This window comes from Homarus americanus, unplaced genomic scaffold, assembly GCF_018991925.1.
Source record: "Homarus americanus isolate GMGI-L3 unplaced genomic scaffold, GMGI_Hamer_2.0 scaffold19318, whole genome shotgun sequence".
Lineage (NCBI taxonomy): Eukaryota > Metazoa > Arthropoda > Malacostraca > Decapoda > Nephropidae > Homarus > Homarus americanus.
Window position 1 is genome coordinate 4,792,723 of NW_024732238.1, and position 14,764 is coordinate 4,807,486.

At 38.6% G+C, this 14,764-nt stretch overlaps 2 protein-coding genes across 2 annotated transcripts; one reads left to right on the top strand and one right to left on the bottom strand.

The window, feature by feature from the left end:
- Positions 1–1,302: 1,302 nt before the first annotated feature.
- On the bottom strand, positions 1,303–5,992 carry LOC121868356. The gene is made up of 6 exons (XM_042368871.1): positions 5,842–5,992; positions 4,564–4,705; positions 3,961–4,066; positions 3,182–3,366; positions 2,481–2,580; positions 1,303–2,232 (listed from the first exon to the last, which is right to left on the bottom strand). Exons 1-6 carry the CDS (start codon positions 5,915–5,917, stop codon positions 2,095–2,097), a joined length of 747 nt encoding a protein of 248 aa, XP_042224805.1. The 5' UTR covers positions 5,918–5,992; the 3' UTR covers positions 1,303–2,094.
- Positions 5,993–9,771: 3,779 nt separating this feature from the next.
- On the top strand, positions 9,772–13,918 carry LOC121868220. The gene is made up of 4 exons (XM_042368531.1): positions 9,772–10,009; positions 10,554–10,683; positions 10,992–11,145; positions 11,323–13,918. The coding sequence occupies exons 1-4, from the start codon at positions 9,772–9,774 to the stop codon at positions 12,658–12,660; spliced, it is 1,860 nt and encodes a 619-aa protein (XP_042224465.1). The 3' UTR covers positions 12,661–13,918.
- The last annotated feature ends 846 nt before the right edge of the window (positions 13,919–14,764 follow it).

The window sequence follows — 14,764 nt, forward strand, 5'->3', positions numbered from 1 at the left end:
GTCATCTCTCTGATATGGGAATTTGTTACTTTTAATGCTGTTATTTGTAGCACTTAGGGTGAAAAAGCGAGCTGGTTATTGATATCATTTACTGTATTTAGCTTTCATATACAGTATTGTATTTTCTTCAGTTCCTCAGTTTGAAGTTAGTTAATTTGTTTTGAGACTGTACAGTATAAACAAGGGGAAACAAGAATTGTTCATTTTTTTTAAATTGCATTTCAAATATCATTCCTCATGTGTGTAAAAACACTATTAGTCAGATTAGGAAAGAGAGGAAGTAATATGTAATATGTTTTACTTAGGCCAAACAGGTAAAGATCTTGTAGCTAGACTTAAACAACATAAATATAGTGTTAAGACAGGCCAGGAATCCAATGCTCTGTTTGTTCATTTGAGGGATAATCAGCATTGCACTGACTGGGATAATGCCTCCTCAATATTACCTTGTAATTCAATTGACAGTAGGAACATTATAGAATCTAGTCTCATTAAACATACCGAATCCGACAACATGAATTTGAGTAACGGTATGTACAAACTGGATAATTTCGTAATTAAGATGATTTGTAACCAGGTGAGAAGGTTGGGTCAGCTTACCCTCTGACCTGACTACCGACTGCTGCGGTGCTTTTTGAAGATTAGTAGGGTCATTACCTAATACCTGACCATTGTGGACTTGATCTCACCCTCCTCTGTATATATATATACCTTGTTTTGTACTTCTCCTTAGTCTGTACTCACCCCTGAAGATGTGAATTACACGAAAGCGCTTGGGAACTTCGTGTTCTCTTCTTTCCTTGTGGTTATCAGCATATACAGAGTACTTGGATCACGCGCACCTACAGTGATTTACTTGCATACTGTATATATATACAAGTTCACGGTTCTTTTCTCATGCAGAAAATTTTGGTTAGATTTTGTAGGTCACAAGCATTGACAGTTCTTGGGTGTTCGATATTTAAAATAAATTTATCAATTCCCTACAATTAAAAAAATGTAGTGTGGAAAATTTGTATTTGATAAATATAATATGACTACTTTTGAAGAAATAGTGCTATTTCTTTGATTTATGAGATTGTTTTTAGAACTATAACCGTTGTAGATATTTATAACGATTATAACTCCGACACCATCTTACTGTTAAATACTGTATAAAAATTATTCTATGAACACTAATACCTGTACTGTACTTTGTTTGGGAGATATTAGTGAAAATTCCTCTATGCATTACAACACTAACATTTTCCAAGACCAGCTGAATTTCTGTACAGTCTTTTGTATGTAAATAATTATACTGTATGAAGTCATAATTTATTTAAATAACAAAATTATCAAACAAATTAAGGTTCCTTACTTAGATCAAAGACATCATTACCTCCCGGAGTTCGAGGGTTGGAGAATTCGGTGGTTCAGTATCACTTGTCAATTCATGGTTCATGTGAGTTTCTTTTTATAGTTAAATTTGTTCATGCAAAAAATAAAATTAAGCCGCTGTGTGAACCCGGGATATTCTGGGTTTGTTAAACCAAATGTAATCCTAGATGATGATTTTATTATATGAATATTATTATGTTACTGTTATCATTGTTATCATCATTATCTACACTGTTGTCAAAATCTTACATTCCATTATATGTAACTAGTGTTTGTTTATTTATGTAACTATAAGTGTTTGTCATATTAAATTATGTTAGTAATAAAACGGAAAATATATACAATACAGTACTGTATATTTTTCAATTAATGTACTGTAGTCGATTTAAATACATGTCACAAAATCAATAATCTTATTGACGAAAAGATTTATTGAAGGTTGATAACATTGTTCATGACATAAATATGCTCTTAATATTTCTTCAGAGGGTTTCCATTTATTTCTCAATGACAGATATGAAGAAAAGTCAAAAGTTGATTTTCCACTTAGATATGAAAAGCGGTACAGTCTCCCCTTACAGCTGGTAGACAACTTGTGTCTTCCTCCCCTTTAGGTGAACCATGAGGGAAAGATGGAGGTCCTCTTATATAGCTGAGGGAAGGATGGCATCACCTTGCTTTCCCTGAATAGAAGGTTAGGTGTGGAGATGTAGAGATTTAGAGGTCGAAGTGCCCCCATGCGCCATTCTCCTGCCTGCCATCAACCTGTATCTTAGGGGGCGTGGCCACATTGTTGGACCAGCAACCCTTCTTAATCGAGTAGATTGAGTACTCTGGAATATGTAGCGCCGTCACCTGCGGCAATATCATCAAATGTCAAAATTTCCACAAAAATGAACACTATGTATATTATATATTTGTTTATAAATCAATCTCTCTCTCTCTCTCTCACTGCTCACACCCAAGAATCTTTCTTCCTTCCCTTTCTACAACTTACACACTGTTGCCACAGTACCTTACATGAACATATGCACTACACATTTCTTTTATACACAACTATTACAGGACTCCATACATGCCTACAAAAACACTGACAGACTCACATCAGGGTAAATGCCGAAGTCAAGTACGGACCCATCGGCACCTGTGTCGTGGTCGGTGTCTGGATAGATACACAGGCTGATTCCAACCCAGTTCTCGCCGCTGAAAGCACAAAGAAGATAATTACAGGAATGTGTATGTATTGTGAGTGTGTGTGTGTGTGTGAGTGTGTGAGAGGAAGCAAACCTATCTCTGGTGCTGAGAAAAGCACGACTTAAGTGTCGTAGGTTCACCACACAACCTTGTCTTTTACAGCATAGATTTGTAATTTTCAAAATGTTATAGAATGAGTCCAAAGTCAAGACATCTCACTGTTTGGTTTTCTTAGATGATGATATGTGAGAAACACTAAGAAGATTGTCATTTACAGCATATCTTGATGTGTTGTCAGCTCAAACCACTGATGGAATTTACAAATAAGCAAGGTAGGTTTATTGAAATCTTAAGACCATTGTTTGTGAGTGACCACTGATCAAGGAAACACACATGCAGTTCCTGAATCTTTTCTCTAACCTGGAACAAAATGACAACAAAATGAGTCTTAATGTACCCTTTTCTTCAACGAATATTCTGTCTTTAGACTGACTAATGTTTGTTATTTCTTAGCAGGAATAGTAATATATAATTTCTTATGTTAACTGATGACAAGTTTCAAATGATAACTGAAAGTCGTGGTTACAATTGTGAGTTAGCTGTCACCTACCAGTAGACAGTCCAGGGGCTGGTGCCGGTGAGGACAATGGAGAAAGTCTTGCCTGCCAAATTACCTAAAGTGGCACTGTCTTCGTTGCCATAGTACTCTTGACCGGTGAACGATTTCCCCTCATACAACGTCCATGTGTCCTCGTTCATGTGGAAAGGACTGCCCGCGAACCTCACCGATGAGCTCTGACGGAGGGTGTGGGTTAAGTAAGATGTGGTCACCCCTATAGTGATCACTGACAATTAATCATTCTACAATAAAGTCACACTCCACCTAATTACCATTAAGTTATATCAACCATAACCTAACTTAAACAAAATTTAACCTTAACTTAACATAAATTTAACTTAACCAAACAGAGTTTTAAATTTATAAGTAACTCAAATGTTGGTGAGATTTTGCCAAGTAGATTAATGTCTGGTGTGATTTTCTCTGCAGCAGTGGCTTGTTTGTGTCTCTCTCCCCGCTGCTGAGCTAACCACTTCCTCTCTTACACCCCTAGAAGTATTCTTTCACGTCTCCATTCCCAGCTAATTCCATCATCTCTGAGTGTGGTGACAATATATTAAGGTTGGGTGTTAGAAGTGTCCCAGTACTGTTGGAAAGGAGTTGGTCAAGCATTGAGGTGTTTGACTGCTGAAATGTGTTGGAGGAAGTGATAGGGGCAGGAGAAAGATGATATAATTAAATAACTGGTAAAAATGTCCTGTAGGTGCATCCTTTGTTTAAAAGTTCATGGAAATCTCTATTAAAACGTTTTCTTTATCATTCTGACTCACCATGTCAACATAATCGGCGGGGAAGTTAACGGAGATATCGATTCCGTGGACAAAATAAACCTTGCCCGCATCAATGTTGTAGTTGATGTTATCGTAATATATCCACCTGAGGGGATAAGGATGTGTTAGCATACATGTCTCTCATTATGAGTTGCATCTCATGTTAATAAGAGTTGTGTCTCACGTTGTAACAAGAGTTGTCTCACGTAACTATATGTACAGTGAACATGTGTTGCGGCATCCCTACAAAAATATGTCATCATGATCGTGTTGGTAGCGAAGTCATGCCCTCATGAGATTTACCTGTAGCTACTGTGTTCTGTAACTCAGGTATTCTTAGCTCTCTCAGGTCACTCCAAAGTGTGGCCCTGCATCACAGTTTGCCAAACAATCAGATATAAAGGATAAATCTTTATTACAAATTCATATTCTGCGCAGTGAATGCTTGCAGAATTAATCACATTGATAAAAGGTCATAGTATAGCTAACATATTGGATGAATACCTGTATAAGGAAAAACACAAACAAAAGAAGTCATACAGTAGCCTTCATTGGATGTGTGTAAAATAATAAGACATACAAGCTATTGTACAGTATACTTACATCCCAGTTTGTCGGACACTATCAATGACATTGTCAAAATTGGCTACAAGAAGGTCGGGGACATAGTCAGAAATGTCGAGAGAGCTGCCCTGCCCATTTTGCTCGCTGAACACTGTGGTGTAGGAGGGGCCCGCGCTGGCACCTGGGGAGGAGACACACTTAGTACCACTACCCGTGTAGTGAGTTACACTGATATTCCATATTAAAATAGAAATACGTAATTTATTTAGCTAGAACAATACACAAACAGTAAGAAACAACCTTTCAAGTCCTGCAGCTCTCTTGAAGGCACCTGATAAATACAGTACATTTATGCCAAGAACATTGATAAATAACACAAAATACCAAATTAATTATAACACAGAATTCCAATTTTATTTTCCACATTTACAACGAGACACTACCCAGACCACACACAATTCTGACCGGGAAAATCTCTCAGTAGCTAAAAGTAAAGATAATACTATACCAATGTAGTACTCTGAGACAGTCATCCCTCCCCTTCCACCACACCCAAAAAATACAGAAACACCAAAAACATTTCCTCACAACCTGAAAATTACTCTGTATAAACACCGAAGAAAAAAACAAAAAAATTTCGTGATCTGTTATGGACTGTATACATGCATTGTCTATGTGTATGCTAAGCTGTATACCTGAATTGTCTATATACATGCTGAACTGTATCTCTGCATTGTCTTTATAAATGATAAATTGTATACTGTGCCTACCGGTATATACTTGCTGAACCAATTGTAAACTTGTATGATAATTTTAATAAATATCTGTTTACCTAATGTTTATGTATGGATAAAAACAGCAAAATTAAGTGCCTTTCTCTTTACCCTGACAGAGCAACTTAATCCATCATCAGGCAGGAGTATCTCAGGTAAGTTAGGTTAGGTTAATTAGGGGTGATTAATCTGCTGGTGAAATAAGCTGGGGTGCCTAACTTTCAGGTGAAATAAACTGGGGTGCCTAGTTTTCAGGTGAAATAAGCTGGGGTGCCTAATTTTCAGGTGAAATAAGCTGGGATGTATAATCATTAGGTGATCTTTTGTTTCCAGTTCTGGCAATCAATGAGTGTGGCAACAGGAGTGTTAACCATGTCTTGTTAATTTGCAAGAGTTTCATTAATACCAAAGAATTAGAAACACTTGTTGAGAAGAGATTAACAATACTTAGCAAAATAATCCTTCACTTATAAGAGGAAATAAATGGGTAATGGGAAGAGATTATTACAACAACAATAATAATAACAAGATTTCCAGTTCATACCAGCGACGAGAAGTGTGAGGAGTAGAAGCTTCATGTTATGTGTATGGAGGTAACTGATGGGATAACCAGCCAGCATCCTTCTTATATAACCAGGGTGAAGTGGTGGAGGGCTTGAGTCACTACCAAGAGCTGGGAACAGTGCAGATAACACCACCTGCACTATACACCCACGACTTGACAACAGGATCTCAAATCATTTCTTTTTTTGGGTATTGTTCATCTCATCTGATTCAAGCATTAAATCTTCAATATTCTTGTGGTAAGAGGGAGGGAAGGAAGAGTAGTCAAGTGATGAGCAAGGCACGGTGCCAAAGTCTGCTACGTACTGACTATTGGCACTGTTGGTAGGTGGCGGGATACGGTCACACGGAGGTCAGTGCTCCTTACTACCGTGGAAAAATGAAGGAAAACTTATTAGTAAAATGTTATCACATATAAGTGGGCTGACTCATTGTCCAGGTACCTTCATTAACATACAGATGAGCACTGTTGACTAAGTGCAAATGTATTACAATTAAAAGAAAATAGTGTTTGCTATAAAACCTAAACTGTCCTCACATATGAATACTCAAGAGTAAATCAGTTTGCTGCTGAAAATACAGTATCTACATGTGATACTTTATTGTCCATTTGGTGTGAGAGGATAACTCGTCACATATCAAACAAATTATCAAGATATTTACGACACTCGCACTGAGATACGTCATGTCTATACAGGAAATTCTTGGCGTGTAAGTATTTCAGTGTGTGTTCATCTTAACTGTTTATTGTTGGTGTGAATTGGTAATAGCAGATTGGTAAGAGTGGTGGTAAGAGTGGATGCCAGGGAGTGGTGGCCAGAGGTATTCATGATGGTGGCCAGTTTGTGGCAATGACAGACGAGGACAATGGCTAATTTGGTTTTGAAGGTTATTGGCAGTGGTAGTGACCATAAGTATTGATAATGGTGGTCAGTGGAAGTGGTATTGGACCACCAGTGCTGTTGGGGGTGGGTGTCAACAACACAGGCTGGAGTCACTCTCATGCCTCTTGTTATCATAAAATGTAATGGAAAAAAAATAAATAAATAAATAAATAAATAAAATATATATATATATATATATCTCATGCCTCTTGTTATCATAAAATGTAATGGATAATAAATATATATATATATATAAATATAAAAAATAATATATATATATATATATATATATATATATATATATATATATATATATATATATATATATATATATATATATATATATATATATATATATATATATATATATATATATATATATATACAGTATATATATATATATATTTTTTTTTTTTCATTCGGTCATGGGGCAGCAACATGGCAGCAGAGATATTCAGTACATATTACGTATCTACAGTAAATGTAAATTAAACATGAAGGTTTCAATGTACACAGACCACATGTGGAACTTTTGGAATAACTTCACAACTTGTGCAGTGAATGTAAACCGAAATGATCAGCACCTTTGTACACATGTTAGATACTGTATAAATAAAATCACATTTGTTTACTGACTACCTACAGCATATTAATCAAATATCGATTAAAAAAATCCAAACACAATCATAACAAGTACAGTATACACTAATAGGCATACCTGCCTGTTAGGGACAATAAGGATAGAGTACACTGTGTACTATAACCTTCAGTTTGCAAAGAGGCAGCGTGGCCGGCATTGCACTCGTCTGCCTTTACTTCCCAAACTTAAAATACAGATATCCAGTTGCAATTGGGTAGGCTGGGAGTGCTCCAGGATTGAACCAATGTGGCAGTCAACAATATAGAGTTGAAATTCATGCTCTGTGGTATGAGGATCAAGTGCAGATGACCCTTGTAGTGACTTCAGTATGAATGTTAATATGTATTGAATGAAAAGTACCAAAACCAAGGTTATTTAGTGTGAATAATATGAATACTGTAGATGAAGGACCTTAAATAAAAGTTATTTACGATGAGCATAACCTTAGATTTTGAAACACCTAAACAAAATAATAGCATATGGCTTTGTCAGTAATATAAGCAATAAACAGATGTGTCAAATGTCAGTTTATTCACAATACTGAGAATATTATTAAAGAACTATCATGAATAGGAAAGTAAGTCAATTGATTTCAATTAATTCAACTGAGGATTGATCACAGGAGAGTGGAGGTGGGGATGGCAGGGTATCTATGTAACCTATTGTTAATCAGATCAAGTGTTTGCAAGTAAAATACTATAATAATACTTACTTGCATAAAAATAAGTAAGGGGGAAAGGCAGAACCTGACCTGGGATCATTAGATTGATTTATGTTAGCTGTGTAGAAAATATTTTTACCTCCGTAGTGTCTGACAAGCAGCCTCAATTATTGATCCAACATTGTATGTGCAGCCTTTCTATAAGTTATGAAGTCGTAGCACCCACAAACACTCCTTTGTCTTCTAAATAATGGTCAAACAAGTCAAAAAAATTACTATTGTAAAGAGCAATATCATAACTTATATCAAAGCTACATATCAGAACAATAAAAAACATATTGAGATACATTTTACATGTAATGTTTACACCAAGGGGGTGTATGAGATTCATAGAGGGTTGATAGTTCTGATTATTTACGGACCTATAATTGCAGCTTTTAGTCCATGTTTTCAACTGAACTTATTTACTCAAAACAAAGACAGTGAAGGAATTTGCCATTATGTGGTGGTTTTTGTGCAGTAAAACTAACTCCCACCATGAAACAATAGGTTTAGTGTTGTCACTGTCTTTGTGTGTAGCAATATGGATCATTTTTCTTCGGAGAGTTAATATTAGCATATACATATTTAAAAACACACACAGCATAATGCTTCACAATATACATGTGAGTACTGCATTAATTTTATATAGGCTCGGAAAGAACAAACTAGTGTTGCTATTTCATAACTCACACCACCAAGCGTCATGTAGATTAATCAACAAGAAATCGCTCCATAACGCTAAAATTTTTACCCAATGGTATAACATTCATCACGACAAGCATGATAAACCTGTCAGCATAAAATAATCATAACAGTAAGCAAGCCACGGAACTTAACCCTGAGAGTACAGTACAGTACATGTACTTCACATCCACCTTGTGGAACAGTTCACTACAAATCATCATTAATAATTCATGAAAAGATGAAATGAATCCTCAGTGAAACGAGCAAAGGTGGGATTAATGTATTCATTTTTATTATAGTCATCAAGGAGAGTAATGTAATGCAATAATATATCAAGGGACCTATAAAACAATTTTTTTTTTTTACAAATCAATGATATTAGTGAATACAGTATTTATTTTATGATTTCATCATCAGATTTTATTATCACAGATGATTTTGTGACAAGTAATTAGAGATCTTGTGTGCATGTTATAAAAATATGACCAAATCGGAGTTTTTCTTCAGTACCTTCTCCAATGCCATTTTGCCAACATCAACTGCATGTGTGACAAGATACTTCGATTTCAGAATTCAACATCAACTAACATATCTATGATAGTATGTGGTGGTGGTGGTGGTGGTGGTGGTAAAGATGGTGGAGGTGGATGACAATGGTTGGAGTAGTGGTGGTGGTCATAAAGGCTGGGATGGAGGTGGAGCAGGTCAGTTGGGCGTGATGGGTGGTAGCGGGTGGATGGTGGTAGTGCTGTGTGTGGCTCACACTGCTTCAGGGCTCTCACGTGAGTACCTCATCTTAACCTGTGCCCTCTCTCTCTCTCACATATGTCGTTAATTAGTCAGGTAAAAATAGAAGGCCTAAATAATTCATGAAGTGAACTCTTTAGATCTTAATTGTCTTCATAAACAATGGAAACATCTAAGGCGCACCTTAATGGAGACTGACCTCGTGACATTTGACCACAAGTGCAGAGCATAACTGATGAGAAGATTGATGTAATGACCTTTAACCCCTCAGAAGATAAGGAGACTAAGGTGTTCGGACTACAGACGGGAGTGTATGACCCCGGGTCAACAGAGGTGTTCGTTCGTCACAACTTCAGTGGAGGTCCCTTGCTGTCCCCCCTGGACAATGTCACCATCTGCTACCGCTTCTGGATAACTGCCTACAGGAGGGACATTGTGGCCTTCCTCTCCTACGCCTACTCTAACGAGGTTGATAATGCCTTGCTCTTCTGTGAGTAGCTGAGTCCACCCTCTCTGTGAGTAAATGAGTCCACCCCAACACTGAGTACTTGAGACCCACTTATTTTCCTTTCTCTTTTGTGGCCTCTTAAATCCACCCACTTATTCTTATTCCCATTTTTTAATATTATTAAAACCCACTCACTGCCTTGCTTATCATTGGGCATTTAAGATAATAATGTTTCAAATGTTCTGGAGTAAAAAAAAAAATGCTGACAGAGATCCATCACGTGTCGTGCAGCCAGAGGGTGTGATGATGTGGGGAGTATGAAAACTGACAGATAAACAGACATATAAATGCAGTGTGTCTTGACCAGGTTTGGATCAATTAGTAATTGTAATTGAAACTGATTGTAATTAATTACAATATTTTGAGTAATTGATTTAATATTTGTCATTGAACTTTGAAAATAAAAGACAATTGTAATTTAAATTTATTTTAAACATTAGAAGAGTAATTGTAATTGAAATTGTAATTGACCTTCAATAATGTAATTAGTCCAAGTCTGGATGTGACAGCTTCATCTCCTCCACAGTTCAAAGTGAGGACGATCTCAACTTTTACTACAATGATGAGAAGGAGTCTGCCAGAGTCCACCTTGAGGTAGACGACACCCTGGAAGTATGGCATCTCCACTGCTTCGTGTTCACCCATCCCGCCTTCAGGTTGGTGCTTATCACCCACCAATCTAATCCTACCCACCATACCATACTCCATTCCTTACACCAGTAACCTATCTCTCAATAGTTTTTTAGAGTCTTAACAATCTTTCAACTGTCTGTCAATAATCTCTCAAATTTGTCAATAATCTCTCACAAACTGTCAATTATATCTCCCAAATTTCTCAGTAAGTACTTCAACAACTTCTCAACTATTTGTCAAATATCACAAAAAAAACTGTCAATAGTCTCAACTGTTTCCCCATACTGTAAAACTCTTAACTATCCATCAATTCATCAACTACCTCCTGCAGGGTGTATGTGGACGGGAGGAAATTGATGGAGGGCGTCCTGGAGAGCAAGGCCACCCTCATCCCTCTCAATGGAACGCTCTATCTGGGTCAAGAACAGGACACCTTTGATGGAGGCCTGGATGCTGACCAGAGTCTCAGCGGTTACATCACCCAGGTCTGTGTTCTTACTGACTGAAGAACAGATGATGAATGGGTGAAGAACATGTGTGTTCCCCTGCTGGATGAGGAACATGTGGGAGGGTTGACGTGGCTTGGTGTACTGACTCTAAATGTCTTTGAATCTCTCCTATTATACTCGTATTTTACTATACCAATTCTCATATCTTTACAGGTGAACATTTGGGATTATGAGGTGGACCCCAGCATTATAGAGAGCATCGCTTCCTGTTCAGCCAATCCCCGTGGCAACGTCTTCTCAACAGACACCACCTCTATCCAAGAATCCAATGTGAAGACTGAAACAGTTCATATCAAAACCTTCTGTAAGGCACGGGAGAAGGTTGTCATCATACCACAGAAGACGGTCCCTGCAGATGCCGAGAACTTCTGTAGGCTCACAGATTCCATGTTTTATATTCCTGGAGACGAAGAAGCCAATTCTCAGCTATTCCAAGATGCACAACAGCATTTCACTGACGTCTGTGCTGGCAAGAGTTACCGGTTTCTCTACCTTGGAGCAACAGACGCTGCCGAAGAAGGGAAATGGAGGACAGTTGACGGAAAACTGCTGACGTATACTGCCTGGAGCCCTGGAGAGCCCAACAGTGGGAAAAAGTCGAACTGTTTAGTGTTACGCAAGTACGATGACCAGTGGGGCGATATCGGTTGTACTGACAAATTCTGCTTTTCCTGTAGTAGAACCAACCTGGATTACGTGCAGTTGCGAGGTATGTGCCAGAAACGAGAGCACAATACACGCTTTCTCCTGGATGGATACATGAATGGTCGACCTTTTTTTAGAGGTTATTATGGCATGATAATTTATCACTCGGGTGTGAAGGAGTGGATATTACAAGATACAGTGAGCAATGTCACCCTGGCCACTCTCCCTTTAATGCGTCCCTCGGAATATCCAATTGGCCGACGGACCTGGCATGTCATCACCTCCTTCTGTGACCTCCTGCCAAGAAGCAGTGTGGTGTTGGGTTTGTCAGCGTGCACGACACAAGAGTTCATGTGCACGGATGGATCATGTGTGCACCGCTCTGTGCGTTGCAACCTCCGGGATGATTGCTTGGATGGCAGTGACGAAGAGAACTGTACAATCATCTACTTTAGTGACAGGTACCACAACCACCGCCCGCCACCAGGAGTCATTTTCAATACTCCTCTACAGATTGTACCTGTCGTAGACCTCATCAGATTCTCGAAAATAGACGACATTAACCTCGCTTTCCACATGGAGATTGAAATTTCTCTCTCTTGGACTGACAGAAACCTCAGATTCAAGAATATCAAGACTGAGGAGGGAAAGAACATGTTGAGCGGAGAGGAGGAGGAGAAGATCTGGACGCCTGAGGTTGAGTTTCTGAACGTAAACGACGGCCAGTTGAAGATGCTGAAGAGCGGAGTATATGTGAAGCAGACTGGCACCCCTGACCCGCCCGCCTTCACTGATGTCCAGATGGGTATGTCCTTCTGTGCATATATTCTTCCTCTTCTTTACTGACTTCTACAACGGGCACATTCTTCTTCAACGGCATTCAGATGGGCACGGTCTTACATCTTCACCTCTTCCTCTTCTTCACTAATTCCTGATAAGCACATGACTTATACCTTCCTCTGTTTCCTCTATAATATATGTTCTAATTTCCACCTTTCTCTCCTCTCAGTACAATAAAGCCTCATCTCTCCATCCTCTTAAGGCTGCAAGACAAATCGAGCCCAGCACTAATAGTACCCAGCTTAACTTAACCATAAAACTTACGGCCAGTTTGGATTGAAACCTATCAAGATTCGGGCCAATTGGGACTGGGGGCCCATTAGAGCTAGGGCCCATTTGCCTAGACACCTCCTCTATAAAACTATCACATATCAAAATATTTAGAGCCACACACATCCTAACTACATTAAGTAACTACAGCCAAGGGGTCAAGTCACCACAATCAAGGAATTAGTATCTAATCAACACAAAACAATAACTTACCTTTGTCCTATATCACTTACTGTGATTGGCCATAACTCACAGTGATCAGCCTAACTAGCAGTAACCAGCTTCAATGATCAGCTTCACTGGCCGACAGACACCATCTACCAGGCCAACAGTGGACGTCTGGTGCAACGGCGTCAGTACTACGGCAGCTTCAACTGTCACTTCAGGCTCTTCAAGTACCCGTTCGATACACAGACATGCCTCATCATTGTCAAGCTGGCCTCGGCTGATACCAACGTCCTCGCCCTCAAGGTGACATGTTGCTGGAGGTTAGAGTGACGTGAAGATTAAGGTGACATGATGATGGAGGTTAAAGTGACGTTCTTAAACAAATAAATTAATGCATTAGTGCCCTAAATAACAAACAAACCAACTAATTTAACTTACTAACCAACTGACTCTCCCTCCGACAGAATGCATCCGTGGTATACAGTGGCATGGCCCAGCTATCTAAATATACCGTCCAGGACATACACATCTCCCTCAAGACCCACTCCGGCTATGCTGTCCTGGATGTATGTCCAGTTTTAATGGAGTCACACACTGTATTCCTAGATACATAAAACTCATGATTAAGGCACTATATATCACTAAGTCAGGAAAACTGAGTCGTGATCTATTTATATAAAGCAGTACAAACAAGTGTTGAGTCGATGAATATTCAAGTAAAGTACACTGTAGTCCATTACGCACACGCCCACCCACACACACACACACACACAGGATTATATGCCATAGACATACAGGGTCATGTATTAAAAATGGCAATCATGCTCATGGGTCATGTATAGCAAAATGACAATTATGCCAAAGGTTCATGTATGACAGTGACACATCCTGCAGGTGGTGTTCCAGCTGAAGCGGCGGTGGAGCCTGTTAATGCTTACCATCTTCTTGCCTACTTTCCTCCTGCTGGGCATTGGCTATGGCACCTTGTACATCAAACTGGTCGCCTTCCAGGTCAGTTTCTGTGTAACTTAAGTGTGTTATCCCCCTGGCCCTAAGTAAGTGCCCCCTCTGGACCTAAGTAAGTGCCTTCCCTGGACCTAAATGAGTGCCTCCCCACACCTCCAATGGCCTAAGTGAGTGTCTTCTTTGGCATTAGATTAGATAATAGATATACAAAGATATAGATAGATAGAAATATATAGATATATAGAAATAGATACCCGGTACATTCAATAAAACTTTCAGACAAGTTCTCACTGGCTCAGCATATACATAGACAATACAAGTATATAATGGCTGACAGTAAGTATGAGTCACTTCCCTGGCTTTTGGTGATCGGGTCACCTCCCGTGACCTAAAGTGGAGTACAGTATTTTCCCTTGGGCCCTCAGGAATGTGTTGGTCCTGCCTTAAGTTTCCAAGCTGGAAGTGCCTCTAAATTCTTATCATGCAAATATCTTGTATCAATAAATGTTTATCTATAAAAAAAATTACTTTAGTCAACAACAATTACCGGGTACATCTAGGAAATACAATAAGTCCTCGTTTAAATGATACAAGTACACGCGAACTAAATCACACATATTTCTTTAAATCTTATTCCTCTGTGCATTTTGTATCTACTGTGTTATACAGCTCTATGAGCTCCTTTTCTTACTGACTAACCGACTGG

Excerpts from the sequence above, each read along its gene's own strand:
- LOC121868356 (XM_042368871.1), bottom strand. The coding sequence starts at position 5,917 with ATGCTGGCTGGTTATCCCATCAGTTACCTCCATACACATAACATGAAG. Across the intron at positions 3,367-3,960 it reads CCGCCGATTATGTTGACATG|AGCTCATCGGTGAGGTTCGC; the intron begins GTGAGTCAGAAT and ends ACCCTCCGTCAG. Across the intron at positions 2,233-2,480 it reads ACTTCGGCATTTACCCTGAT|GTGACGGCGCTACATATTCC; the intron begins GTGAGTCTGTCA and ends ATATTGCCGCAG.
- LOC121868220 (XM_042368531.1), top strand. The coding sequence starts at position 9,772 with ATGACCTTTAACCCCTCAGAAGATAAGGAGACTAAGGTGTTCGGACTA. Across the intron at positions 10,010-10,553 it reads TGATAATGCCTTGCTCTTCT|TTCAAAGTGAGGACGATCTC; the intron begins GTGAGTAGCTGA and ends TCTCCTCCACAG. Across the intron at positions 10,684-10,991 it reads TTCACCCATCCCGCCTTCAG|GGTGTATGTGGACGGGAGGA; the intron begins GTTGGTGCTTAT and ends TACCTCCTGCAG.